The sequence below is a fragment of the Cetorhinus maximus genome, unplaced genomic scaffold (assembly GCF_964194155.1).
Source record: "Cetorhinus maximus unplaced genomic scaffold, sCetMax3.hap1.1 HAP1_SCAFFOLD_456, whole genome shotgun sequence".
Classification (NCBI taxonomy): domain Eukaryota; kingdom Metazoa; phylum Chordata; class Chondrichthyes; order Lamniformes; family Cetorhinidae; genus Cetorhinus; species Cetorhinus maximus.
In genome coordinates this window covers 263,589-291,326 of record NW_027596400.1, presented here as the reverse complement: position 1 = coordinate 291,326, position 27,738 = coordinate 263,589, and the positions used below count along the sequence as shown (strand labels likewise).

Below are 27,738 nucleotides of genomic sequence, written 5' to 3'. Positions count from 1 at the left end.
TATTTCATGTTTTCTGTTTTGCCTCTACTTTTGGGTCAATAAAATTTAATATGCCTTCCCCTATTTACTCATGGAATCCCTGTTAGATGTAAATGTCCCCTGTTACTTCTGAACTCCCTTTTTGAAATTCAAAGCTGAAAAACCCATTTCCCACTGATATCACAACGCAAATTTCAGAACCAACCTATTTACTTGTAACTCAAACCCACCATAACCTCTGCACCACATGCACAAACCTAACACCTTTAACCTTTCATCTCTTAGACCTCAGACAACCTTTCTCTAGTAACCTCCCCCTTGCTTAATTAACCTTCCACACACACCCACAGCTTTCTACACAGAAAACATCATCACAAAAATATACATCTCTCATCACAAAATGCTTTTTATGTTCAAGCAAAAGTGTTTGATACTCCTGTGTGGTCTGGTCTTTGAACAATTTATTATCCTTTCGGTTCGCCTAATCTCATTCAGATCGAGCTTAATTTAATTTTTTTCCAGTGATGTTGACAGCTTCTTCATTCTGGACTTTCAATTCTTTTTTCAAACATTTTGAGTCTCCCACGTCACTCACAAACTATTTCATTCCAATCATTTTGGAGTTTGAAGTGTTTTTTCTGTGAACTGTCCCTTTGCCTGAACTCCTGCTGCTGTTATATCTTGTTCTGTCTCAGCACAGGCAGCTACATATAATTCAGTGTTCGGTGTCATTAACCCTTTAGGGTATCTTTGAGATCTTAGTTCCTTCTGAAGTGGGCTTTTATCTTGAGATGTTTCAGGCACTTTTCCTGACTCTGCACTGTCCGTGACTAGGGTGGACACATCACTATCTTTATTTTGTATCAGTTTGTAGCTTAACCGGGTCACGAATAGGCTAGGGTTTTTTTTTACTCACAGGAACATCTTCTGAACTGTGAACACGGTCCCAGAAAGTGGAAAAACAATATCACCTATTATTTTTTTTTTTATTCATGGGATGTGGGCTTCGCTGGCTGGGCCAGCATTTATTGCCCATCCCTAGTTGCCCTTGAGAAGGTGGTGGTGAGCTGCCTTCTTGAACTGCTGCAGTCCATGTGGTGTAGGTACACCCACAGTGCTGTTAGGAAGGAAGTTCCAGGATTTTGACCCAGCGACAGTGAAGGAACGGCGATATATTTCCAAGTCAGGATGGTGGTGACTTGGAGGGGAACTTCCAGGTGGTGGTGTTCCCATGTGTCTGCTGACCTTGTCCTTCTAAATGGTAGTGGTCGTGGGTTTGGAAGGTGCTGTCAGAGGAGCCTATATCATTCCCCAATATAAAATCTACATACATAATCAATAACACCAACAATAACAGACCTTCTATGAAAGCATAGTTTAAACTGACTTTACACAATGGGATAGGCACACACTCCCCATCAACACCCCGAACCAATACATTTTTGTTCAGTGAACATCTTGAAGAAAAGTCTAAATCTTTTGTTAACAATAAGCTCTGAGATGAGCCAGTGTCTCTAAGGATAACAATCTTTCCAGGTTCTTTCTTGGACAAAAATGGAGTGACTTCCTCTTCAAACATAAATCCTTCATAATCCCTCAAATCTCTATTTTCACCCATGGTAAATACATTAGAAGGTATTGATTTCTCACAAGCTTCCCCTTTTGGTGCAACTTTCTCTGGAGAAACACCAGCCACTTTTACCAATGCCACTGGTTTACTTTTTAATCTCCAATAATCTGATATCAAATGTCCAACTCTATGACTGTGAAAACATATCAGTCTTTTTGACTCATTTCCATCCTCTACACAATCTCTTTACCACACTGGGGAGTATCTTTATTTTTAATTTCTACTATCCTTTCCACAATAGTTAGAGCTATCTTCATTCTCATACAGTCTACCTTTCCACTGGATGTGAATAACAACAGAATCCAATGACTGTGATCACTTGTGAACTCGCTGGTGTCTGAGCATGCTGGATAACCGAGTGAACCCCTTCCCACACACGGAGCAGGTGAACGGTCTCTCCCCAGTATGAACTGGCTGGTGTCTGAGCAGCCTGGATAACTGAGTGAATCCCATCCCACACTCAGAGCAGGTGAACGGCCTCTCCCCACTGTGCAGTTGTTGGTGCTGCCGCAGGGTGGATGAATCACTGAATCCCTGCCCACAGATGGAGCAGGTGAATGGCCTCTCCCCAGTGTGAACTCGCTGGTGCGTCTGCAGGCTGGATAACCGAGTGAATCCCTTCCTACACTGGGAGCAGGTGAATGGCCTCTCCCCAGTGTGAACTCGCTGATGTCGCAACAGGTTGGATAGTTGACTGAATCCATTCCCACACACACAGCAGGTGAACGGCCTCTCCCCAGTGTGAACCCGCTGGTGTGCCAGCAGATTGGATGAATCGCTGAATCCCTTCCCACACTCAGAGCAGGTGAACGGCCTCTCCCCAGTGTGTGTGCGTCGATGAATCTCCAGCAAAGATGGAGATCTGAATGCCTTCACACAGTCCACACATTTCCACGGTTTCTCCATGATGCAAGTGTCCTTGTTTCTCTCTAGTTTGACTGTCAGCTGAAGCCTCGTCCACACACAAAACATGTATATGGTCTCTCCCCAGTGTAAATGGTGCAAACAGGCTGTGGAACTGGTTAAGGCTCTTTCCACAGTCAGTTTACTGGAACACTCTCACTTGGGTGTGTGTGTGTCTCTCAGTGCTTTTCCAGTCATACTAATTTTTAAAAATTATGGATGCAGACAGAACAGACAAACCTTTCTCTTATGGAATCAAAGACTGATGATATTCAGATTTTGATGAATCAAGTTGCTGTATCAGATCTTAACGTGATGCTTCATTTGAGTTTCCCATCCGTAATTCCACCCCTTCAAATATCCTGTAAAAGAAGTTTACAAAAGCCATCAGTCAGTACAGGATAGAAATTCAGAACCAATGGAACATTCTTTCTTCTCTCATTCCCCTAAGAGTTGTAAATTTCTGTCCCACACACCCTGCCTCCATTGTCACTCTGCTGGACCTAATAAACATCCTCCCAATTTTTCTGAAGGTGCCAATTCATGCTGATCAGCAGGTCCATTCTCACTGCTTCCTGTCCCGAACACAGACATACAGCAACTCACTGCCGCAGAGGGTACTGGGAGAAAAGATGATCAATAATTTCAAAATGAAATTGGATGGATGTATGAAATTGATTTGAAGGAAATAAAATTGCAGAGGAACGGGGATATAGAGGGGAAATGGGACTGATTGGATTGCTTTGCAGAGAGTCGGCATGGACTTGAGTTGCTGAATGGACACCCTTTTGTACCGTAATGTCTCTGTGATTGGAAATATATAATGTAACTACATTTCTGTAATACAAGACTAGAAATTAACTGAATGTACCTAATTAGAGAATCATAAATAATATGTACCATATAACAGCACTAGACATATCTCTGTCTGATATTAATTTACTGTCCCTTAAATGGACTCCTTCTATGCTATAATGAGTCGATAGCTGGACATATACAGTGCTACATTACAAAATTGGAAATAAATAATGTACTTTATTAGAGAACCAACAATATCTAGAATGTAATATATGACACTAGACGTACGCTATCTATACACAAGACATGTCCTACCTTACTATGTCCTCTTAAATGTCAGCCTTCTGGGGAAACCATCCCTTTAATTCTGTACATCAGGAAAGAGACCATTCTTTTAGCCAGACAAATAAATGTGTCAAGCTGAGAGAGCAAAGGATGTCAATGTCTTTGAGAGTAGAGATTGCGCCAACCTTTCTAGACTGCACCCTCCCTGGACTAACTCTTTTCCTTTTAGTTCCTGCAAGTCAACAATTTAAGACCAGAATTAGAAAATAAATAGACATACAATAAATACATTGATTTCCTCACAGATGTTGCACAGAAGTTTTAGCCTGAAGCTCATTGTTCAACTTCCGCATTGTTACGTCCACAATCGAACCCTACCTGTACCAGCCAATGGGAATCACTCTGCTCCGCGGTGACGTCCTCGGGTTCCAATCTTGCAGGCCAGGCGCGCGGACACGGGAGCCCTGCCCCCACCCTTTGTCCCCCCTCCCCCTTCTCGAGACAAGGTTTCCAGGTAACCGGCTGACGGCTCCGCACAGACTGAGAAGCCGCTCGGCGAACTGACCTTTCCCCCCCACACTGTCTACGGCGGCTGCCTGATCCAAAAAGAGATCGAGCGTAACCGCTGGCGGCAGCCGCACTGCGCCTGCTCCGGGCAGCTCGGGTCAGCAGTGCTTTCTGCGCCTGCGCGCTGGGTTGCCAGCTGCAGGAATAGGGGAGGGGAGGGGACTTTGTGAAGTGTCTTCGCTTTATTTTCTTCCGAGTCATGTAGTTTGATTTTAAACAGAACAACATTTCTTTTTAGCTTCGCAAACACTAAAACTTCCTCCTCTGACCGACATCTGTGAGTAAATCACTTTCTTCACCCTCCCCTGGGAAATACAGAGAGTTGTGGGAATCTGTAACTGGAATTAGTGCCAAATATGCTGAGGGGGGAAATGCTGGTGATTTTGTGGAACCTTTTTTTCATTGTATGAAAATTTTAAGGTCCAATACAAGAAGCAGTCGACATGGATCTATCGGCATGAATCACCATCTTCAGGAGAATTGGGAGGGTGTATAACAGGTACAGCAGAGTGAGAATGGAGAGTGTGTGAGGTGGAGATTTAGAGCTTTTGGGGAATAAGAGAGGAAAAAGTTTTCCATGGAATCTAAAATTGTCTGTTCTGAATTTCTATCCTATGCTGACAATGATGACTTTTGCGAACTCATTTTGCAGGACAGATTGCAGACAGAAATCTGAAATGAAAGGTCACGTCAACATCTGACAGAATCACTCGATTCATCAGGACCTGAATATCATTGGCCTATGAATTTCATCAGTTTTGAATCTAGGAGGAAAACTGTTTTCTGGTCTGTCTGCATCAGAAGGTTTTAAACATCAGTGTGACTACACACCCGAGTGAGAGTGTTCCCGTGCACTGACTGTGGAAAGACCTTTAACCAGTTACATAGCCTGAAAACACATCACACCATTCACAGCAGGGAGAAACTGTACACGTGTTCTGTATGTGGATGAGGCTTCAACCGATCATCAACCCTCGAGAGACACAAGGACAACCGCACCATGGAGAAACCATGGAATAGACTGTTGGAAGGGATTGCCTTCCCCACCTGCACTGGAATCACATTGACACTGGGGAGAGGCTATTCACCTGCTCTGTGTGTGGGAAAGGGTTCAGTAATTCGTCCCAACTGCTGACACGCCAGTGAGTTCACACAGGAGGGAGACCGTTCACCTGCCCTGAGTGTGGGAACAGATTCAGTAATTCATCCACCCTGCTGACACACCAGCGAATTCACACTGGGGTGAGGCTGTTCACCTGCTCCCTTTGTAGGAAGGGATTCATTCAGGCATCCCATCTGCTGACACACCAGCAGGTTCACACTGGGGAGATGTTGTTCACCTGTGTGTGGGATGGGCTTCACTCAGTCATCTCACCTGCTGAGACACCAGCAAGTTCACACCGGGGAAAGGCCATTCACCTGCCTTGCGTGTGGGAGGAGATTTGGTGTTTCATCCTCTGTACTGGCATACCACCGAGTTCACACCAGGGAGAGACTGTTCACCTGCTCCAAGTGTGGAAAGGTATTCACTCAGTCATCCAACCTTGCTGAGACACCAGTGAGCTCACAAGTGATGACAGGAGTTGGATTCTGCTGCTGTTAATCACACCCAGGACTGAACCATGTTCATTCTGACAGTTGGTGAAGTGGGAGGGTCAGAGGGTTTCTTTCTGCTGGACTAGCCGGTCTCATGACTTTGCTTCCAGTGGGCAGACGCTCTTTGAGCCTGAGAGGGCACATTTCCACTGAAATAATCCACAAAAGCTGATGAAGGACATTTATTTTATCCTGGATAGTAAATAGTGTTCTTCCTACCACTACAGGTAGATTTAAAATAAATACATTTGTTTCTGTTCCATTGAGTCTATAGCACAGGGCCAGGCCAGTTGGTTCAATTGCTCTATGTCAGTATTTATGCTCCACATGAGCCTCCACCCACCCCTCTTCATCTCCCCCCATCAGCATATCCTTCTATTCCTTTCTCCCTCATATATGTATCTAGCTTCCCCTTAAATGTATTCATGCTGTTCACCTCAACCACTCGCTGTGGTGGTGAGTTCCACATCCTCACCACTCACTGGGTAAAGAGGTTTCTCATGAAATCCCTGTTGAATTATTGAACCCCTTCATAATCTTAAAGATTTCCATTAGGTCACCCTTCAGTCTTCTCTTTTCTGGAGAAAAACAGCCCCCTCCTTTCCTGAGGGTTAAATGCTCAGTTCTGGGATTATTCTTGCGAATCTTTGTTGCCCCTTATCCAGTGCTTCTATTTCCTTTTCATAAATGGAGATCACTAATGTTGACATTAATCCCAGTGTAGTCTAACCATGGTTCTAGACAAGCTCAACATAACCTCCCTGCTTTTCAATTCTATTTCTGTAGACCGGAACCCCGTATACGGGCCCCACTCTTTAGGAAAGATGTGCAGCTCTCTGAGAGGCTGGAGAGAGGATTTATCTGAATGGCACTGGGGATGAAGGACTCCAGTCAGTTGGAGAGACTGGAGCAGCTGAAATTGTGCTCTTTAGATCACAGATTCAGTAGGACCGAGAAGGAGGTCTTTTTGGCCCATCGAATCCATGGTGCTGACTCTACGGCAAACTAGTCAGTCCCATTGCCCATTCTGTCACCGTAGCCCTGTGAGTTTATTTCCCACAAGTGCCCATCCAGTTTCCTTTTGAAATCACTTCTTGTTTCCATTTCCACCATCAATGCACATGGACCCGCAGGAGCCTCTGTCCCTGCTCACTCTTTAGAACTGTGCCATAAAATAGTGGAAGGTTCATCAACAATGCTATCAGGCAGCACTTACTCAGCAATAACCTGCTCACTGTCTCACTGTTTGTATGAAGCATGCACGTCCCAAGATTTGATGGATAGCCCAGTTAGTGTGCTGAGGGAAACACGAGGCACAGAGAGAGAGAGGGAGACCCCAGTCAGTAAAAAAAAAGGTAATGAAATTAAGTCCAGACAAATATCAATGAATTAACACCACTTTATTAACAAATTAACAAAGTAAGCACTGTACTTGAATAAATGTTATTAACTGCCATAACTAAATCGCTTAAGGGTCAGATTAATATAAAAGCAAAATACTGCAGATGTTGGAGATCTGAAATAAAAACAAAGTGCTGGAAAAACTCTGCAGGTTGGCAGCATCTGTGGAAAGGGGAACAGAGTTAACGTTTCGAGTCCAATTTGACTCTCCTTTGGAACATATTAACTACATTAATGATATCAACAGGTAGTCACTTGGTAGTACAGAACTTTAGTATTGCCGAGAAAAGAGACATGATGTCAAAGCTTTTCATCTTGCCCTCATCAGGACAGATCCGCAAGAATACCAAATCTCAAAGGGAACAACGGGTATGAAAAAGGGGTGCTGATTGGTTGGCAAGTGGACTGTGATTGGTAGAGCTGTCGCCATGGAGAATGCACCAGGGAACAGTAACTGCCAAGCTTTTCTTAAAAATTCAAACCAGACAAGTTGACTCTGATTGGTCAATTCATTGCCTTGGGGAATGAACAAGGGAATGGCTGTCCCCAAAGCTTCTGTTCAGTTGAAAAAGGTGCAATGAATGGACATGTTCTTTCTGTTTGAAAAAAATGGGGCCTGGTGTTTGAATCTTGGTGAGCCACACTGAGAGTCTGACTGATAATCTTAAATTGGTTGTTAGTTTCATTCTTAGCACAATCAGGATCGTTTAGTAAGTGTTGTCCAATTGCGGAATCATATCTGTTAGTCACCACGTTCTGAGTTTTGCAAGCTCTGTCTGGTTAACTACAGTCAGTACTTTGCCTGTTGCGAACAGCCAAAAAGATGTGCTGCTTGATATGATCCGCCAGTCATTGAGACATACGAGCTACATACCTGACAAAACCCCAGCACTGAAATTCATATACCACGTTACTCATTTGTGTGGTAGACAGAATGTCTTTTTGGTTTCACATCAGCATTCTGTTAGTGAAGAATATCACTAATGTTGCCACTGCATAGTAACAGTGTTGCTTAAATTTTTGAGACACCTTATGCTTCCAGGATAATCTGAGGTAGACTGGGCATTTTCAGGACCCAAGGCCTTTGGCCCATTCATGAGTTTGCGCGATTATACAGCGACCCCTGGTCTGGTCATGGTAGCCATTAACCCGCAGGATAGCTTTGATGCAGCCTATTTGGCATCAAGCTTGCATGGTGAGCAAATGGCTCAGGGCCTTGTTTACGAGATTGCTGATTAGGCCAATCTTATAGTGCGTGGAAATGTCGGAATCACAACACATATATTAACCAGTGAAGGCAGGCATGCAGTAGACGGTAGTAGAGAACCCATTAGCAGGTATCTCAACCACCACATTGAGGAATGGGAGCTCCTTTGACTGCTCCATTTCAAAGGGGAATTTGAGCACCGGCTGGAACCCATTAAGATATGTAAGGAAAACCTTAGATGCAGCTGCAGATTCAAATATAACTAATATATCATCTACGTCTTGGGAATACACAAGGGGTAGGAGGTTAGGGGTTAGTCCATCAAAGACGTGTTTCTCATGGAAACTGAGAAAGATGTTCATGATAGCTGGGCCTGGGGGTGGGATTTCATGTCAACACTATCCATTTGGGCAGACATGGTGTCATTAAATCAGAACTCAACTGCACGAGTTACTGAGTTCATAAGTTCAATGAATGCAGATTCAGACAATGGTGGAGGGTTAGATTGCCATGACATAGTGACTTGGTGCAAATCTCTATGGCTTCCCTGAGCGGTGTATTAGTGAATAGGCTCGCAATGTTGAACAAGCACATGGACATGGCATTGCGATCGATGTGCAAGTCCTGTATGGTCTTTGCAAAGGTGAAGGAATTCTTCACCATGTATGAGGAATGTGATAAAAATCATATATATATATATATATATATACACACACACGCATATACTGAACTAAAAATGTGTGTCGTATACACTACTCAATAAGATAGAGATATGGGGGGATTTTCAGCGTGTGGTCATGACCTGGAACTCGCTGCCTACGAGGGTGGTGGAAGCAGAGACAGTAAATGATTTCAAAATGAAATTGGATGGGCATTTGAAGGAAATAAACTTGTAGGGGAACGGGGATGGAGAGAGGGAATGGAACTGACTGGATTGTTCTACAGAGAGTCGGCATGGACCCAAGTTACTGAGTGGATTTCTTGTGACGTAACAACTCTCCAACTGGAAATATATAACATAGCCACTGTACTAAATTACAATTAGATTTTTACTGGATTTTTCTTTCAGTGACAAATGCATCAATTTAAAGGAGCATCAGCATTTGCTTTGAAAATGCTTCTGACTTTAGGCCCCATGGAGGTCAATGTCAGGTCCCTGGTATCTGTCTGGGTGGGAGGGGGGGCAGGTGTGCACCAGACTGGGCTTCAGTGCCACAAGGAGCAAAGCCGGTGTTCCTGCTCCACATGGTGATCCCACGGCTGGGAGGAAGCCTGGTGTCAAGGGGAGGGGTTAGCGGCATCAACTGGGGGCAGCAGGAAGCCTGCCAAGGTCAACCAGCCACGATTTATTTATCATGAGTGTGGCTCCCTCACTTTGATGCCAGAGGGTCAATTGACAATTGGCGGAGCCAATGTGCAGCCAGTGTCAGGGTATGAAGGGTAGACATTGAGAGGTTGTTGCCTCCTAGCTGGAGAATCTACAACACAGGAGCACAGACTCAGGATAAGGGGCCGATCATTTCAGACTGAGATGAGGAGAAATGTTTTCACTCAGAAGGTTTGTGAATCTTTGGAATTCTCTTACACCTGGTTCACCAATACCCTGGAGGGAGGGAATCTGCTGTCCTTCCCTGGTCTGGCCTACGTGTGACTCTGGACCCACAGCAATGTGGTTGACTCTTAATCTTCCTCGGAAATGGCTGAGAAAGAAACTCAGCTGCACCAAACCACAACAGATAAGTTGGACAAGGTGGGCTGCAGCGGTTGAAGAAGGAAGATCATCACAACCGTCTCATGGGCAATTAAGGATGGACAATAAATGCTGGCATCTCTTTCTGACACTGATTGGCTTCTGCTGCCTCGCTCTCTGTGGAGATTCTCACTGACCATTTCTGGTCACTATTCTCACCAGGCAACAAACTAGAATGTTACAATCCCGGTATGGACTGTTCATGTTTAAAGATAAGTCTAAACAGCCAGTGATTAACTGAAAGAACTACACCACAAAATTTCATGCTTTTACACAAAAACAAACTTTATTGTATATATATCTCAACGAATAAATGAAGAAAGCACCACTCCCTCCCCAATGGTTCCCTTACCTTATGAAATCTTGAGGCTTCATTCACTTTCTTTGGGGCCAAACCAAGTTATGCCACAGCCCTCTGGAATTTACTTTGATTTCTCCCCAGTCTGGGACTTAGACATCCAGAGCTCTTTCTCTCTGTGAGGATGCCACTGCCTTCTTCAGCTGGCTTTGGACTGCTTTTTCCCAGTCAGCTCCCACAGCTTCTTCACAGCTCTTTCCAAGCTGACTGCTCTCTGGCACAGGGCCAACTGTCTTTCACGGTGAGGACCACTGGAGATTTCTTCCTCTAGCTTCAAACTAGGCAAATCTTCCAGCTTCTTTTTCCCCTCACATGAGGGGAATAATGTTCCCCTCATGACAATGAGGCATGCTTTGGGAGAAAATGGAAGGCAAACTGAATTTCTTTTTCCTTCCAAACACCCTTTCATTCTGTGATCCAAATGAAAGATGAAACTGGATATTCGCAACAAGTCTCAAAGTGCATCAGTCCACTGGAAGCAAGGTCATGAGACCGGCCAGTCCAGCTGTAAGAATGAACATGGTTCAGTCCTGGATGTGATTCGCAGCCGCAATAACAACAGAATCAACCCTTGTAATCACTGGTGCAGTCGCTGGTGTCTCAATAGAAGGGAGGACCAAGTGAATGCCTTCCCACATACAGGGCAGATGAATGGCCTCTCCCCAGTGTGAACGCGCTGGTGTTCCTGCAGGCTGGATATTCGATTAAATCCCTTCCCACACACAGAGCAGGTGAACGGCCTCTCCCTGGTGTGAACTCGCTTGTGTGTCAGCAGGTTGGTTGACTGAGTGAATCCCTTCCCACACTCGGAGCAGGTGAACGGCCTCTCCCCAGTGTGAACTCGCTGGTGTGACTGCAGAGTGGATGACTTGCTGAATCCCTCCCCACACACGAAGCAGGTGAATGGCCTCTCCCCAGTGTGACTGCGTCGATGAGTTTCCAGATCAGATGGGCAACGGAATCCCTTCCCACAGCCCCGACACTTCCATCTTTTCTCCATGGTGTGGGTGTCCTTCTGTCTTTCCAGGTTCAACGATCAGTTGAAGACTCATCTAAAACAGAACAGATTTACGGTTTCTCCCCAGTGTGAATGCTGTGATGTTTTTTCAGGCTGTGTAACTGGTTAAAGCTCTTTCCACAGTCAGTTCACTGGAACACTCTCATTCAGGTTGTGTGTGTTTTGGTGCTTTCCCGGTCACACTGATGTTTGAAATCCTCTCCCACAAACAGAACAGATAAACATTTCTCCTTCTAGATTCAAATGCCAATGACATCCACATCCCGATGAATCGAGTGACTCTGTCAGATTATGGCGTGATGTTTATTTTGAGATTTCAGTCTTCAAATCCTCACCTCCAGATATCCTGTGAAAGGAATTTACAAAAATCATCAGTCAGTACAGGTTAGAAATTCAAAACAAACAATTCTAGTTTCTATGAAACATTCTTTCCTCTCTCATTCCCCAAAAGCTGTAAATCTCCATCACACACACACTCCCTCCATTCTCACTCTGCTGTACTTAATATACACCGCCCCAAATCTTCTGAAGGTGATAATTCATGCTGATCGACAGGTCCATGCTCACTGATTCTAATACATATAATATATTTTTTGGACTAAAGATGCATGTAATATACAGTAATGTATTACTTGATTAGAGATACATGCAGGATGTGAGGAAGAACTTTATTTAGGCAGCCTATAGCCTATGGGGTTGGTGGAAGCAGAGATGATCAATTATTTCAAAATTGGATGGGCACTTGAAGGAAATAAACTTGCAGGGTGAGGAGGATATAAAGGAGGAATGGATCTGACTGGATTCCTCTGCAGAGTTGGTATGGACTCTAGTTGCCAAATGGACTTCTTCTGTGTCATAACGACTCTGTCTGAAAATCTATAACATAGCTACAGTACTATATTACAAGACTAGAAATAATAATAAATGTACTTTATTGGAAAACCATAAATATGTGTCTAATATGTACCATATAACATCACTCCACTTAAGCCTGTCCTATATTAATTTACTGTCCCCTTAAATATCAGCCATTCCCTGGGAAAACGACCCATTTAAATGTGAACATTAGGAAAGCAGCCATCCTTCTAGCCAAACAAATAAATGTGTCAAGATGAGTGAGCAAACGATGTCAATGTCTTTAAGAGAGAGAGAGAGTAGGCCAACCTTTCCAGAGTCTGCACCCTCACTGGATTCACTTCCTTTCCCTTCAGTTCCTGCAAGTCAACAATTTAAACCCAGAATGAGAAAAGTAATGGAAAGGGAGAGAAAAGAAAGAGTTTTACTCACAGATATTGGGCACAGGAGGAAGTTTTCGTCGGTGTTAAACTCAATCTTCGTTGACACAAAGCCCGCGCTCTGATTGCCTGGAGGACAAAAGTCCTTCCGGTCCTCCAACTCTTCCCATTGGTCAATCCCCGCAAGAAGACACTGACCCCATAACGCGCACCATTGCTGGCCAACGTGAACTCTCTTCTCCACACATGCGCACCCCCTCTCTTCATTGCCCATGCGCACTCCTGAGCCGTCCCGCCTGCGCGGTGGATAGACCGGTTTCCCTGAAGCGGGGGCTTGTGGGAGTTATGGCTGCCATTACTGAGCCACAGCCCGGTCTCCAAACACATCGGACTGGCATGAAAAGTGGGAGTGAGGGGCGCAATGACCCCACCCTGTCACAAAGTACATGTAGAAGTCACTGGATTTGATTTTGACATCGCTTGAACATAACTGTTAGTTAACTTTAGGCGTAAAGATTTAGATACCTGGGTGACATATTGGGGAGGCAAATCGTGACTGTGAAACTGAACCCGAGAATCAGCACCTTCAGGGAAGGAGAATTCTAGTTTGAGAGGGAAAAGGATTTTCTATGTCAACTGGAATATCAGTTTCTAATTTCTATTGTGTACTTACTGTAATGGCTTTAGTAAACGTCTTGTCAAGCATATTGGAGAAGGAGGACTTGCAGATGGGAAAATCAAATCAAACATCCCATGAACATTTGATAGAGTTAATTGATTCATCAGGACCAGATGGTCGTCGGCCATTGAACGTGGAAGGAGAAATATTTGTCTGTTTGCAAATATTTCTAACATCAGTGTGACTGGCAAAGCATTGAGACAAACACACCCAAGTGAGAATGTTCCAGTGCAATGACGTTGGAAAGAGCTGCAGCTACTTACACAGCCTGACAAAGCATTGCACCATTTACAACGGGGAGAGGCCTTTTATATGAGGCTTCAACTGATTGCTGAACACAGTGAGACTCAAGGACACCCACAACAGGGAAAAACCATGTAAATGTGGGGCCTGTGGGATGGGATTCTATTGCCCTCTGCTCTCACCCTCCTCCCTGCCCCCATTGTATTTGGAAAACCTGTGGATTCACGATTTACGCAATCTGGACACTACTGTATTCCTTTAATGAAACCTAACTTTTCTATTAAGCAGATTAAAGGAGTGTTATTAGCGTCAGGGGATAGCAATTTAGAGGACGAAAAGCAAATTGTGTTAAAATTGCATCGGCAGTTTGTCCATCCTTCTTTGCAAAGGTTAAAAATTTTTCTAAGGGATGGAGGAATAAGGGATGGACAGTACACTAAAATTACAGAGCAGATAAGCAATGGATGTGACATATGTAAGAAATACAGAAGGACACTGTCAAGGCTGATAGTGAGTCCACCTTTAGCGGGGCATTTCAATGGAGTTCTGACAATGGATTTAAAGGTATAGGATAAAGAAAAGAACATTTTTATTTTACATTTCATAGATCTGACAACAAAGTTTAGCCAGCCGACAATCATATACAGTGAAGAAGAGAAAATAATTGTGGATCAGATAATGGAGAAGTGGATAGGGATTGGATTGGGACCACCAGCAAAATTCCTCACTGATAATGGTGGAAATTTGCTCGTGACGAGCTTGTGGATATGTACGAAAACATGAATATAATAGTTATGAATGCCACAGCTGAAAGCCCCCTTCGTAACGGAGTGTGTGAAAGGAATCATGCAGTAATAAATGAGATGCTTTGTAAAATATTGGTGGATGGACCAAGCTGAAAATTATCATCAGCTCTAGCATGGGCTGTTCATGCCAAGAATTCATTGCAGATGGTTGGGGGCTATAGTCTATATCAGTTGTTTTTTGGTAGAAACCCAAAAATTCCTTCAGCCCTGAATGGTCAGCCCCCAGTTTGGGAGGGAACTATGATTAGCTCTACCTTATCTGAGCATCTAAATGCACTGCACATAGGTAGAAGAGTGTTCTTTAAAGCCGAAGTTTTGGAAATAATCCGGCGAGCTCTAAGACACAATGTACGACCATCGGAAACTATTTTCAAACGGGGAGACATAGTATACTATAAGAGAGAAGGACTTAATGAGAGGAAAGGCCCAGGAAAGATTATCAGTAAAGATGGTAGAACAGTCATTTAGAACATGGGAACTACACTATTCGGGTGCACTCATCAAGGTTAGTTAGCACAGAGTACAAATTTGCGGGTTCAGAAAGTGTAGGAAGGGACGAGGAACCATGTGCTTCTCATACCCATATGTTGCATGATTGTGAGGACCAGGTAGCTAAAGTTGACAGGGTATCTGAAGATGGAGACAGCACTTTGGGCAAAGAAGATGAAGCGATTTGTCCCAGAGGATGAATGTCGAAAGCTGGCACGAAAGTTACATACTTGCCAGGAGGAGCCAGTCAATGGTGGGATGCAATGATTGTAGGTAGAGCAGGGAAGGCCACTGGAAATATTAAAACTGGTTAAATGTACGAGATAAAGGCCTATGGATTGGAAACATGAAGTACAAAAGTGGAAGGCACGGAAATGCAGTATCAGTTCAGACAGTGGGCCTGGGAGTGAACATGCCTCTCAGAAGAGATGTGGGACTGTTGAATGAACACCTATGAATGAGAGAGGGAGATCAAACCTAACATCCGGAGCATGATAGAAGGCAGATAGAGAGTATAGCTTAACAAGGTCAAGGAAAATGGCACAGACTGGTAACAAGGGGCAGAAGCCCATGTGATTGAGAAGTCTTATTAGTTTCAAACAAATTAGACTATAAATTAATAAAGAATGCCAAACAGCAAGAATTACATAGTTGGAAAGAATTTGGGGTATACACAGAGATGTCAGATAGGGACCAACAGCTCTGTCTCATATGCAGATATGCATGGAAAAGGTGCTTCCTGATGGGACTTCTAAAACTAAAGCCAGACCAGTGGTATGAGGGTTTGAAGAAAAACTGGGTGACAGGGGTGTGCGAGTAGATTCACCTACTTCAGTGAAAGTTATGTTGGATATCCTTTTGGCTCTATTAGCTACAAATGCATGGGAATGCAAGTCCATTGATATTAAAGCTGCTTTTTTGCAGGGAGACCAACTTCAAAGGGAAATTTTTCCCCGTCCATCAAAAGAGGTGCCAAACGCAGAAAGGATTCTCTGGAAGCTAAATAAATGTGTATACAGTTTAAATGATGCCTCCAGAGTTTGGTATTTCTCAGTGAGGTCAGTTTTGTTAATGCTGGGCTGCCTTCAGTTGGAAGGCCCGGCAATGTTTTATTGGTACCACGGAGGGAACTTGCAGGCATCTTTATGATGCGTCTAGATGATTTGTGTGGGGTAGTAGTGAATTTGAAACAGTTACCATTAATGGGCTCAGAATGGAGTTTAAAAATTGGAAGTCAGCCTTTTGTTGCATTTAAGTACATTGGATTGGAAATCAGGCAGGAAGGATCACATATCCTTTTACATCAGCAATCCTACTCAGAGAACATCAATCCCGTTGCAAATAGTCGTGGTAGGGCCTCCCAGAAAGATACCGCGGCTACTGAAATTGAAAAAAAGGAATGCAGAAGTCTAATTGGGCAACTCAGTTGGCTAGGCAAACAAACAAGGCCTGATGTCAGTTCTGACATTTTGGAATTAAGCACTAAAATGAACGATCCCAAGGCTGAAGGGATTATTCTGGAAAACAAATCATTGACAACATTAAAAATGGAGCAGTGTGTTTGAAATTCCATCTCTGGGTGATGTTAGAAAAATGAAATGGATTGTGTTTAGTGATGTGCCTTATGCACACCTATATGATGGGTTTTCAAGCATGGGAGGATTTATAATATTTCTTATGGTGAAAAAGGCAAATGCTGCCTTTTGACATTGGAATCTAAAAAGATGCAAGGAGTTGTAAAAAGTACATTAGCAGCGGAGACTCTTGCCCTTGTTGAGGTGATAGATATGGTATTCTATCTATCAAAGATACTGGAAGACGTTTTAAATGGAAAAGGGTATTCAGGGACGATACCTATCGAATGTCTCATAGATAATAAGTCACTTTGGGAAAATGTTCACTCTATGAAGTGCGTTAATGGGAAGAGATTGTGAATTGACATTGCAAGCTTAAAACACATGCTCGAGAATAAGGAGATTGCCAAGATCGAATGGATTGATAGCAGCTACCAGTTATCTGACTGCTTCACCAAAAGAGAAGCGAGCTCCAAGAAGTGATTAGAGATCTTTAAAGAGGGATGTCTTTTTAAGAAAAATATACTCCTTTTCTGCAGACATATCTGTACATGTGTTGTCTTTTTTTAAGGAGGGGAATAAGGTGAATTTATTGAATGAAACAATATATATTGATAAAAGCAAAAATAAAAGCAAACTACTGCGGATACTGGAAATCTGAAACAAAAACAAAAATAGCTAGTAAAACTCAGCAGTCTGACAGCATCCGCGGGAGGAATACAGTTAACATTTTGAGTCCGTATGACTCTTCATCAGAACTATATACTGATGTTTGTTATTACTATTTTTTTTTGTGTGATTATATAAACTTAAAAGTTATTTTATTTTTAAGAAGAGGGGAATCTGTTAGGGAAGGAAACAGTTAAAGAAGTTCAATTGCTAATTATTAGGTTGTTTAACTAAGTACCCATTCGGTTGTATAAAAGGGATAACAGTTGAGACAAGTTGGCTCTGTGGAGAGTTTTATGACAAGCAATAAAACTCTGTCTGAAGGAGTCAGTCTTGGCTTTGGTCTTCATTTCTAAACAACTATTGGAACTTAACATATAATTGTATAAGACTTATTTACACTTGTATTCCAATCCCTTTGTAATATAGGCTAACATACCATATGCCTTCCTAATTACTTGCTCTACCTGAATGTTAAGCTTCCGTAATTCATGTACAAGGGCAGCCAGGTCCCTCTGAATACAACCATTTCCCAGTCTTTCACTATTTGAAAATTATTTTGCTTTTGTTTTATTTTTTTCTCCCCAAGTGGATAATTTCACATTTCACCACCTTGTATTCCATCTGCCATGTTGTTACCCACTCACCCAACCTGTCTATATCCCTCTGCGGACTCTGTCCTCCACACTGTTTACTTTCCCACCTAACTTTGCATTGTCAGCAAATCTGGATACGTTACACTCAGTCCCACCGTCAAGGTAAATAATATAGATTGCAAATAGCTGATTCCCAATTACTGATCCTCGTGGCGCCTGCCAGTTATAATCTGCCAACCTGAAAATGTCCCATTTATTCCGAACCTCTGTTTTATGTCTGTTAACTGACCCTCAATACATGCTAAGATATTGTCTCCATCACATGAGACCTAATTTTGTGTAATGACCTCTTCTGTGACACCTTATCAAAAGCTTTTTGAAAATGTAAACTGCTTTCCCCTTATCCACCTGTTATGCCCTGTTCCCTGTGTTATTCTCATTATCTTTTCCCGACCCACTCTGCTTACTTTTACCCAAACATTGCTCTGGAGCTTGACATTTCCCTTGCTGCTTTTGAATTTACTCTTTCCTGAATTATCCCACACCCACCACCACCAGCTGGGCTGGTAAGATGGGCAGAGCAGTGGCAAATGGAATTTAATCCTGAGAAGCTTGCATTTTGGGAGGACTAACATGGCAAGGGAATACACAATAAATGGTAGGACCCTAGGAAGTATAGAGGATCAGAGGGACATTGGTGTACATGTCCATAGATCCCTGAAGGCAGCAGCACAGGTAGATAAGGTGAAGACGGCATATGGGATACTTGCCTTTATTAGCTGAGGCATGGAATATAAGAGCAGGGAGGTTATGTTAGAACTGTATAAAATGCAAGTGGACTTCCCAGGATTAAATTCCATTTGCCACTGCTCTGCCCATCTTACCAGCCCATCTATATCGTCCTGTAATCTAAGGCTTTCCTCCTCACTATTTATGACACCACCAATTTTTCGTTTCACCTGTGAACGTACTGATCATACCTCCTATATTCACGTCTAAATCATTAATGTACACTACAAACAGCAAGGGTCCCACAGCTGGAGTACTGTGTGCAGTTCTGGTTGCCACACTAGAGGAAAGATGTGATTGCACTGGAGAGGGTGCAGAGGAGATTCACCAGGATGTTGCCTGGGCTGGAGGATTTCAGCTATGAAGAGAGACTGGATAGGCTAGGGTTGTTTTCCTTATAGCAGAGAAGGCTGAGGGGGGACCTGACAGAGGTGTACAAAATTATGAGGGGCAGAGATAGGGTAGATAGGAAGAAACTTTCCCCCTTAGTGGAGGTGTCAATAACCAGGGGGCATAGATTTAAGGTAAGGGGCAAGAGGTTTAGAGAGGATTTGAGGAAAAAAAAATTTCACCCAGAGAGTGGTTGGAATCTGGAACACGCTGCCTGAGGGGGTGGTAGAGGCAGGAGCCCGGACAACATTTAAGAAGTATTTAGATGAGCACTTGAAATGCCAGAGCATACAGTGGCCCCACACAGGCCAAGTGCTGGAAAATGGGACTGGAATAGATAGGTGAGGCCAGCATGGACATGATGGGCTGAAGGGCCTGTTTCTGTGCTGTATAACTCTATGACTCTCTGTTAGTGTTTTTTTTGGTGTTTCTTCAGGTGTCTTTCCAAATGACTATAATAAAGCTGAAGAAAAATAAAACTAAAGAAGTGAGCTTTCACAGGTAAACAGAGCTTCAACCATCTTAGACCAAAAAGTGTTAAAGAGGATGGGGCTTCCCACAACTTGTGAGCTCTGAAGCATAACCTCAAGGGTGAAGCTTATCTTCAGGGAATCACATTTTTTGTGCCTTTTCCAATTGTACAAGTCAATTGTGATTCATACTTAAAGGTTTACTTTCACTCAGTAATTATAACTTTTCACATTTCTCAGCACAGGAACTGGCAGCATTTTAGATTAAATACCAATCGTGCACTTCTCTTGGAGCTGGTGTATGGAGAAGATCATGTCCTCTGTAGATCTGCCAGCACAGAAACTGCACTCTGCTTCTGGGTACACTCAGTGTGCAAATAGATGAAGTCTTTAAGCATGACCCTAGTGAAGGTCTTCCCAGTGACGTTAGGGAGTGAGATGCCCCTGTAGTTGTTGCAATCTCCTCTGTCACCTTTGTTTTTGTTTATTGTGATGATTTTTGCTTCACACATATCTTGTGGAATGGATCCTACCTTCCAACACAGGAGGAGATGATGAAGGTGTGGCAGTAGATGGGACTTTCCGTGCTTGAGCAGTTCAGCTGGAATCCCATCCTTGCCGGGTGCCTTTCTGCTTGCTGAACAATCAATGGCCTTTTCCAGCTCAAGTGATGAGGTTTCCTTGTCCAACTCAGCCCTGACAGGAAGCTGCTGGGGAGAATCAAACAGAGACTGGGAGATGTCTGTCTCACAGGGAGTACAGCTCCCAGTGTTAAACCCAGTGACAACCTGTTCACTTCTGTCAGTCAGCACTTCACCATCTGCCCATTTCATGGGAGGGGCAACTTTGATGATGGTCGGACCAAGCGCCCTCTTGATCCCATCATACATGGCACATAGTTCCCGTTGTGACAGGCAGTTTGGATTTCTTGACACAGGCTGATCCAGTGTTTATTTACACAGCTCCTCCCTGTCTTTTGCACAACCATCTTGGAACTTTCAAGTTGTGCAGTGTTCTAGCTGTCGGCTTTATGTTGTGCATCAGGTTGGCTTTGCTTTTTGCTTCAATGACAGATTCATCTCTGCTGAGTGGGTCTCAAACCAGCCTTTGTTGTGGGTTCCACCTTTAACAGATGTTGCTGCTGCTGTATCAGAAATGATTGAATCAGCAACTTCCAAACTTCATCAATATCAATGTTGATTGATGAAGCTTTTATTGATGTGCTGGTAAAATATTTTACTGTTTTGTTTAACCTTCCTTGATAATTTAATTTCATGATGGAGGTGTCACGGTGAAGAATGTGGAAGTCAGTAAGAATTGTCGGCAAGGATTAATCAGCACTTTCTAATTGTCGATGTTAATCAGAGGAACTGCAAAATACACAGAGGCGGCAGGAAAACTCTCCCCACAAAAGCTCCCAAAACCCCCATGAATGTTCAGTCACTTGGGTGACCCAGGAAAAAAGTTGCCTCTGAATGTGAGAGACAGAATCTGTAAGAAACAGCTTCTCCGGTCAGATTTTGTCTCTCCTGAACTTGCTGTTCTTCTATTCAGTCCTGGATGTGATGAACAGAAAAATCCAATCACTATAGTCACTTGTGAACTTGCTGGTGTCTCAGCAGTGTGGATGACCGACCAAATCTCTTCCCACACATGGAACAAGTGAATGGTCTCTCCCCAGTGTGAACTTGCTGGTGTCGCAGAAGGGTGCATGTCTGATTGAATCTCTTCCCACACACGGAGCATGAGTACGGCTTCTCCCCAGTGTGGGTGCGCTGGTGTACTGTGAGGTCAGATGATTGCTTGAACCCAGTCCCACAGTGAGAGCATCTGAACGGTCTCTCGTCAGTGTGAACACGTTGATGGGACATCAGTTCCCCAGAACTTTTATAGCATTTCCCACAGTCTGGGCATTTGAAAGGTCTCTCATCAGAGTGAACTCGCTGGTGTCTCAGTAGGTGGGCTGAAATGGTGAATCCCTTCCCACACTCGGAGCAGGTGAAGGGCCTCTCTCCAGTGTGCATCCGCTGGTGTGTCAGCAGGTTGGATGACTGAGTAAATCCCTTCCCACACTTGGAGCAGCTGAATGGTCTCTCCCCAGTGTGAGTGCGCTGGTGTGTCAGCAGATGGGATGAGGTAGTGAATCCCCTCCCACACTTGGGGCAGGTAAACGGCCTCTCCCCAGTGTGAATGCGCCGATGAATTTCCAGCCTAACTGGATAATTGAATCCCTTCCCACAATCACCACATTTCCACAGCTTCTCCCCAGTGTGACTCTGCTTGTGTCTCGACAGGACAGAACAAGTGTATGGTTTCTCTCCAACGTGAACGGTGCTTTTTCCTTCCATGTTCAAAATCCAGTAATATTCAGGTTACAATTAATTGGACAACTTTGCCAGATCCTGATGTGATGTTTGATTTCAGTTTCCTGACTGCAAATTCTCCCCTTCTAATATCCTGTGAAATTGATTGACAACAGAAAAAAGGGAGTGAAAGAGAACCCACAAAAACACAAAGACAGGTTATGAAATTGAGCTGAATGAATCTGGTCATTTGTGGGGCCGACACCAGGAAAAAGTGACCATGAAAACTGCTGGATTGCTGTGAAAATGCAATTGGATCACCAATGTCCTTCACAGAAGGGAACCTGTCACCCGGTCTGGGCCTGCACAAGACTCTGGCCTCTATGGGTGGAGAGAGAGAGAGAGGTGAGGGGCAAAGGGCAGAGAGAGAGATTTTATATATCTACAACTCGACCAGAACTTTGACAGAATCTCCCAAACTCTCAGCCTCCACCACCTAGAAGGACCAGATTAGCAGGTGGATACAAACGCCATCACCTGCAAGTTCCTCTCCAACTCACACACCGTTCTGACATCTGACATCTAGCACTGCATGAGGAGAAATTTCCTCCATTTAACATACAAACATACAATTTAGGAGCAGGAGTCGGCCACTTGGAATCTCGAGCCTCCTCCGCCATTCAATAAGATCATGGCTGGTCTGATTGTAACCTCCCGCCTACCCCCGATAACCTTTCACCCCCTTGTTTATCAAGAATCTATCTAACTCTGCCTCAAAGATATTCAAAGACTCTGCTTCCACTGCCCTTTGAGGAAGGGAATTCCACAACCTTCTGAAAGAAAAAAATACTCTTCTCTGTCTTAAATGAGTGGCCCCTTATTTTTAAACAGTGACCCACACCCTCATGTCCACCTTTGATGCTCTAGTTCCCAGTGAAGCCTTGACTCTCTCTCACCCTGGACACTCCCCCCAGTACAACCCTCATGTCCGTTTGTTTAGCTCCAAGGGATGCAGACTTGAACGGCGGACAACTGGTTTAACCATCCACCCCCAGATCTTGCTGAAGCACATAACGCACTATAGGTTTCTTTTCTCACCTATTACTGTTCACTATTCTAGGATCATCCTCGAATGCAAATATAACCCCAGGCTTCTTTTCTCTCATGCAAATCATCTTTCTTAAACCTTTTTCCACTGTCTCCTCCACCCTCACTTCCAATAGTAAGAGAGAGGAGCTCACAGACTTTTGTCACTAAGACCAAGATCATCCATTCAGCTGCCTCCACTGCTTCCTTCCCTTCCACTCGCCCACCTGGCCAAAGTTCCTCTGAAGTTGTCCCCTGCCCTAGCCCTGAACAACTTTCTCTAGTTTCTCTCCTGTCTCCTAAATACCCTCCCCGAACTTAACTTGTCCATGACACCCACCTCTTGCTTCCTCAATACTTTTGTCACTTGAACTGCTAAATATTCAACTTCATCTCTTGGTCCCCATGTTAACAAATACTGTTAACAGTTCTCTCTAGGTGCTGTTCCTTTCTCCTTTAAATCTGCCACATCACCGCTTTCCTCAATAAGCATCGCTCAATACATAAGCTTTCCTCAGTAAATATTGGGAAGACTAAAGACATTGTCTTCAGTCCCTGCTACAAACTCCACTGCCTAGTCACTGACTCCGTCCCTCTCCCTGGGAACTGCCTGACACTGAATCTGATTGTTCACACCCATGGTGAAATATTTCACCCCACGATGAGTTTCTAACTACATATCTGCATTATCACCAAGGCCGCCTATTTCCACCTCAGTAACATCGCCTGACTGCATCCCAGTCTCAGCTCATCAGCTGCTGAAACCATCATCCAATCCTTTGTCACCTCTGGACTTAACAACCCTAACGCACTCCTGGTCATCCTTCCAGATTTAATCTCCACCATCCAAAACTCTGCTGCTCTTGTGCTTACTTGGACCAAGTCTTGTTCATCCATCACCCCTGTGATCGCTGATCTGCAAAGGCTCCCAAGTCAGAGGCAGCAACATTTAAAAATCAGCATCCTTGGTTTTCCTCCATGGATGCTATCATCCCTATCTCTGTAATCTCCTCCAGCCACACAACCCTCCAATATATCTGCACTTATCCACCCTCTTAAGCATTCCCGATTTTAATTGCTCCATCATTGGTGGCCCAAGCTTTGGAAATTGCTCCCAAACCTCTCTAACTTGCTTTCCTCTTTTATCTTAAACCAACCTTTTTCACCAAATTTATGTCCTAATATCTCATCGTGTGGCTCGTTGTTAAATGTAGCTTTGTAAAATTTTGTGAAATGCCCTTGAATGCTTTATGTTAAAGCTGCCAGATAAACACAAATTCTTTCCGTTGATTTGGACACACATCACCTTTCCTACATCATCATTGGGTGAGAATCCTGTAACTCCTTACCTAACAGCATTGTGGGAGCACCTTCACCACATGGACTGCAGCGGTTCAAGAAGGTCAAACATCATCTTCTCCACAAGCAACTGGTGACTGGCAATATATGCTGGTATTGGTGGAGAGAGAAACAGAGTTAATTATTCAGGGTCTGTAGAATGAATTACAGGTAATAAAAATGGCGCAGAATTTGATGATCAATATAAGCTCAAAAGTGAAAGAGCTGGTAAGCCAGCAGCACACGTTCAGGGGATGGGCAGCAGTGGAAACCTCATTTAGACATGGTCAGCAGAAGGAACAGTAAAATACTGAACATAACTAAAATACGTTCATTATTAGAGACAGAGGAAGTTAGACAATGGCAGAGAGGTGATCAGGGAAGACAGAGTTGAAACAGAGCAATGGATGGACATGGATTCAGATCCACAGCAGAAGAATCAGACCAGCCCCAGAGCCATGGAATCTCTCACGAAAAGCAATGGTCAAAAATACTCACATCTGAAACAATTTCAGTTTTCAATTTGAAAATCTCCTGCTGGAACCTGCAGCTGGAAAGATATCAGAAGCACTGGAGTCAGAGAAAAATCTCCCAGTTGAGGAAATACCCGGGGAGCGGGGTGATGTCACTGAGCTACTGTCAGCGTGTGATGACATCACAGACACGAACACAGAACATCTGGGTCTGTGCAAACCAGTGATCACCACACATTATGAAGGATGTGAGGGTCCTTGAGAGGATGCAGAGGAGGTTTATCAGAATAGTTCCAGGGATGAGGGATTTTAGTTGCAATGTTAGGTTGGAGAAACTGGGCTTGATCTCCTTGGAGCAAAGGAGATTGAGGGGAGATTTGATAGAGGTGTACAAGTTAATAATAGGTTTAGATAAGGTAGATAAAGAAAAGCTTTTCCCATTATTTGATTGTAAAAAATTATGGACACGGATTTTTGATTTTGGGAAGAGATTAAGAGGGAATGTGAGGAATAACTTTTTTTTATACAGTGAGTGGTAATGACCTGGAACTCAATGCTTAAGCTCAAAGGCCGATAATATCCAGGTCCTAATGAATCAGGTCTGCTCTGAACGTGATGTTTGGTTTGACTTTCCCGCCTGTAAATCCTCCCCTCCTCACCCTCTGTAAAAGGAGTTTCCAAATTCCATCCTTGTCAGGCCAGGATAGAAAATGGTACAAATGGCCTCCTCTGTGCCATAGTGGCTCTATGGGTATTTCCTGTAATCTCATTTTGTAATTAAACCCTTGGAGTTCAGGTATCACTCAGGTAAATCTGTGCTACACTCTCTCCAAGACCATTCCATGCTTCCTTAGTTTGTTGCACAAAACTGAACGTATTATCCAGGTGTGGTCTAACCAGGGTTTGTGCGTCTTGGTGCTGTTCCACAGACAGAACAGACAAACCTTTTTCATTCCACATTCAGATGCTGATGATATTCAGGTTCTGATGAATTGAGTGACTCTGTCAGATCTTGATGTGACCTTTGGTTTGAGTTTCCCGTCTGTCAATCCTCCACTTCTAATAACCCTGGAAAAAACATTTACAAAGACCTTTATTGTCAGTCCAGGATAGAAATTTAGAAGAGACAAACATTACTCTTCGTTTGAGTTTGCTGTGTGGAAATTCACCCCTTCTCACCCCCTGTTAAAGGAGTTTCCAAAATGCATCCGTCAGTCCAGGATAGAAATGGACAACATGCTCTCCTCCTGCTGACAGGGACAGGGATGACCGCGCATGCGCCCTGCTGCATCTCGCCCCTGGGAAAGATGGCGGCCGTTAACTTAGGCCTGTGACCCAGAGCAGGCCAACAACTGTCGCCCCATGCCGTGCAAACGCAGGATCAGGAGCTTCGAAGTGGGGGTTTGAAGTATTCTCCGGGTGTTTATGAGGCCTCCCCGCCCACTCCCCTGGCTCTAATCCTTTCCACCCACCCAGCGACCCCATTACTCAACCTCACTCGATTGTTTCTCCCTTCTCCGTCTCACTCCAGGCACAACCCGCACTGCGCATGCCCCAATCAGGGAACGCACTGCGCATGCTCAATTTCCAGCTCGGTAGTACGCTTGCGCAGCAAGCCCCCTGTCGTCTGGATAGGACACATTCTTCCCCGCGGAGAATGCTGGGTAACCACCTAGCCATTGAGAGTCGATGTTGAATCGAAACACTCGGCAGATCTGTTGTGTTTGTGGAAAGGGAAACATCACTTACATTTCAGGTCTATGACTTTTCATTAGAACTGCACTGCATCATTAGACGGACGTTGAGTCTGTTTCTCAATCCCCAGATACGGCCAGATATGCTGAGTATTTCCAGCATTTTTATCTCCGTTTTTATCTCTGGTTAAGGAAGCTTCTCTTGAACTTCACATTAGATTCATTACTAAGTTATATTTATTTTCGTCCTTGCAGAAGTGGAAACACCTTTCAGTTGTCTGGCCTGTAGAAACAGTTATGTGATCTTAAATTCCTCGATCAAGTCACCCCTCACTCACTTTTCCACATAAAACGTCTCCAGCCTGTTCAATATTTCTTGATAGGTATAACCTGTCAGTTGTAGCATTAGTCCAATAAACCTTTCTTGCATCGTCCCCATCGCTCATTTCTTGAATTGCTTCTAAATACATGTTATAATATGGAGACCTGAGCTAATCTGAGCACCGAACTCACTACTGTCCACAAATCGCAGTATGTTTCAGTATTTTATTCATTTTCTCCATTAGCTGAATATAAGATGGGATGGAATGAGCAGACCCAATGAGCTAGTCTGTAACACTACGGATCATCTACAAAGTTGCTTTACAGTGAAACAGTGAGCTGTTTATCCATCAATTATTACATGAAGAACAGCGTGTCTGAGAATGACACGATTTCAGTGTGGTGTCACGAGGCCAGATTAAGTTGTTAATTTTATTGCCGAGCAGTGATAGGGAGCACTTGCAATTCATGTGCGCTTTGTGCGTTTTCCAGATGAAAATAAATTGAATCTATCACTCTTGCTGAGTATATTCAAATAGAAATCCATTTCTCTTTGCATACTAAACGATTCAATGGATGTGCAAGATCATTTAATGGTGGAGCAGGTTCAGATGGTCGTATGGTCTCCCTCTGCTCCTATTTCTCATGTTCTTATGAACATCACAGTGAATCATTTCCATGCAAGCACAGCCGATGCAGAACCCGCCCTTTCACCTCCTCCTTTCCCACATTCCAGGGCCCCAAACACACTTTCTTGGTGACGCAGTGATTGCTACTCTTTGTTATTCATTATCATGTTTTCACTGCTCATGATGCAGTCTCCTTTGCACTGAGGATACTAAATCCGGCTTGGGCGACTTGTGGAGCATCACCATTGAGTGTTCAAGCGTGATCCTAGCTCTTGACCATTCTCTGGCCTCTCTGTCCTTGGCCTCCTGCACTGTTCCAATGAAGCTCCATGGAAGCACGAGGAACAGCAGCTCATCTTTGATCAGACACTTTACAACCTTATGGACTCTACAGTCATTTAAACAATTTCAGATCATAACCACACTCCAATTTTTTCAGACAGTAGGTGTTGGTAATGGTTC

General features: G+C 43.8%; 2 protein-coding genes across 2 annotated transcripts in view; both read right to left on the bottom strand.

Moving 5' to 3' along the window:
* The window catches only part of LOC144673735 (uncharacterized), a 41,042-nt gene extending 36,828 nt beyond the window's left edge, over window positions 1–4,214 (bottom strand). Inside the window, exons 1-2 of the mRNA XM_078535438.1 lie at window positions 3,626–4,214; window positions 2,753–2,874 (exon numbers count right to left, since the gene is read on the bottom strand). The gene's annotated coding sequence lies outside the window, so the exon portion shown is untranslated. The remainder of the gene's footprint in view (window positions 1–2,752; window positions 2,875–3,625) is intronic.
* Window positions 1,637–26,171, bottom strand: LOC144673734 (uncharacterized). The gene is made up of 7 exons (XM_078535437.1): window positions 26,131–26,171; window positions 25,577–25,700; window positions 24,171–24,270; window positions 21,029–21,889; window positions 19,966–20,142; window positions 11,055–11,511; window positions 1,637–2,662 (listed from the first exon to the last, which is right to left on the bottom strand). The coding sequence occupies exons 4-7, from the start codon at window positions 21,778–21,780 to the stop codon at window positions 1,925–1,927; spliced, it is 2,124 nt and encodes a 707-aa protein (XP_078391563.1). The 5' UTR covers window positions 21,781–21,889; window positions 24,171–24,270; window positions 25,577–25,700; window positions 26,131–26,171; the 3' UTR covers window positions 1,637–1,924.
* Between the last annotated feature and the right edge of the window lie 1,567 nt (window positions 26,172–27,738).

Coding starts and splice junctions, on each gene's coding strand:
- LOC144673734 (XM_078535437.1), bottom strand. CDS start 21,780: ATGGAAGGAAAAAGCACCGTTCACGTTGGAGAGAAACCATACACTTGT. Junction 20,143..21,028: donor AGACACCAGCAAGTTCACAA/GTGACTATAGTG, acceptor GATTCTCCCCAG/CAGCTTCCTGTCAGGGCTGA. Junction 2,663..11,054: donor GACACCAGCGACTGCACCAG/TGATTACAAGGG, acceptor AAGTGAGAGTGT/TCCAGTAAACTGACTGTGGA.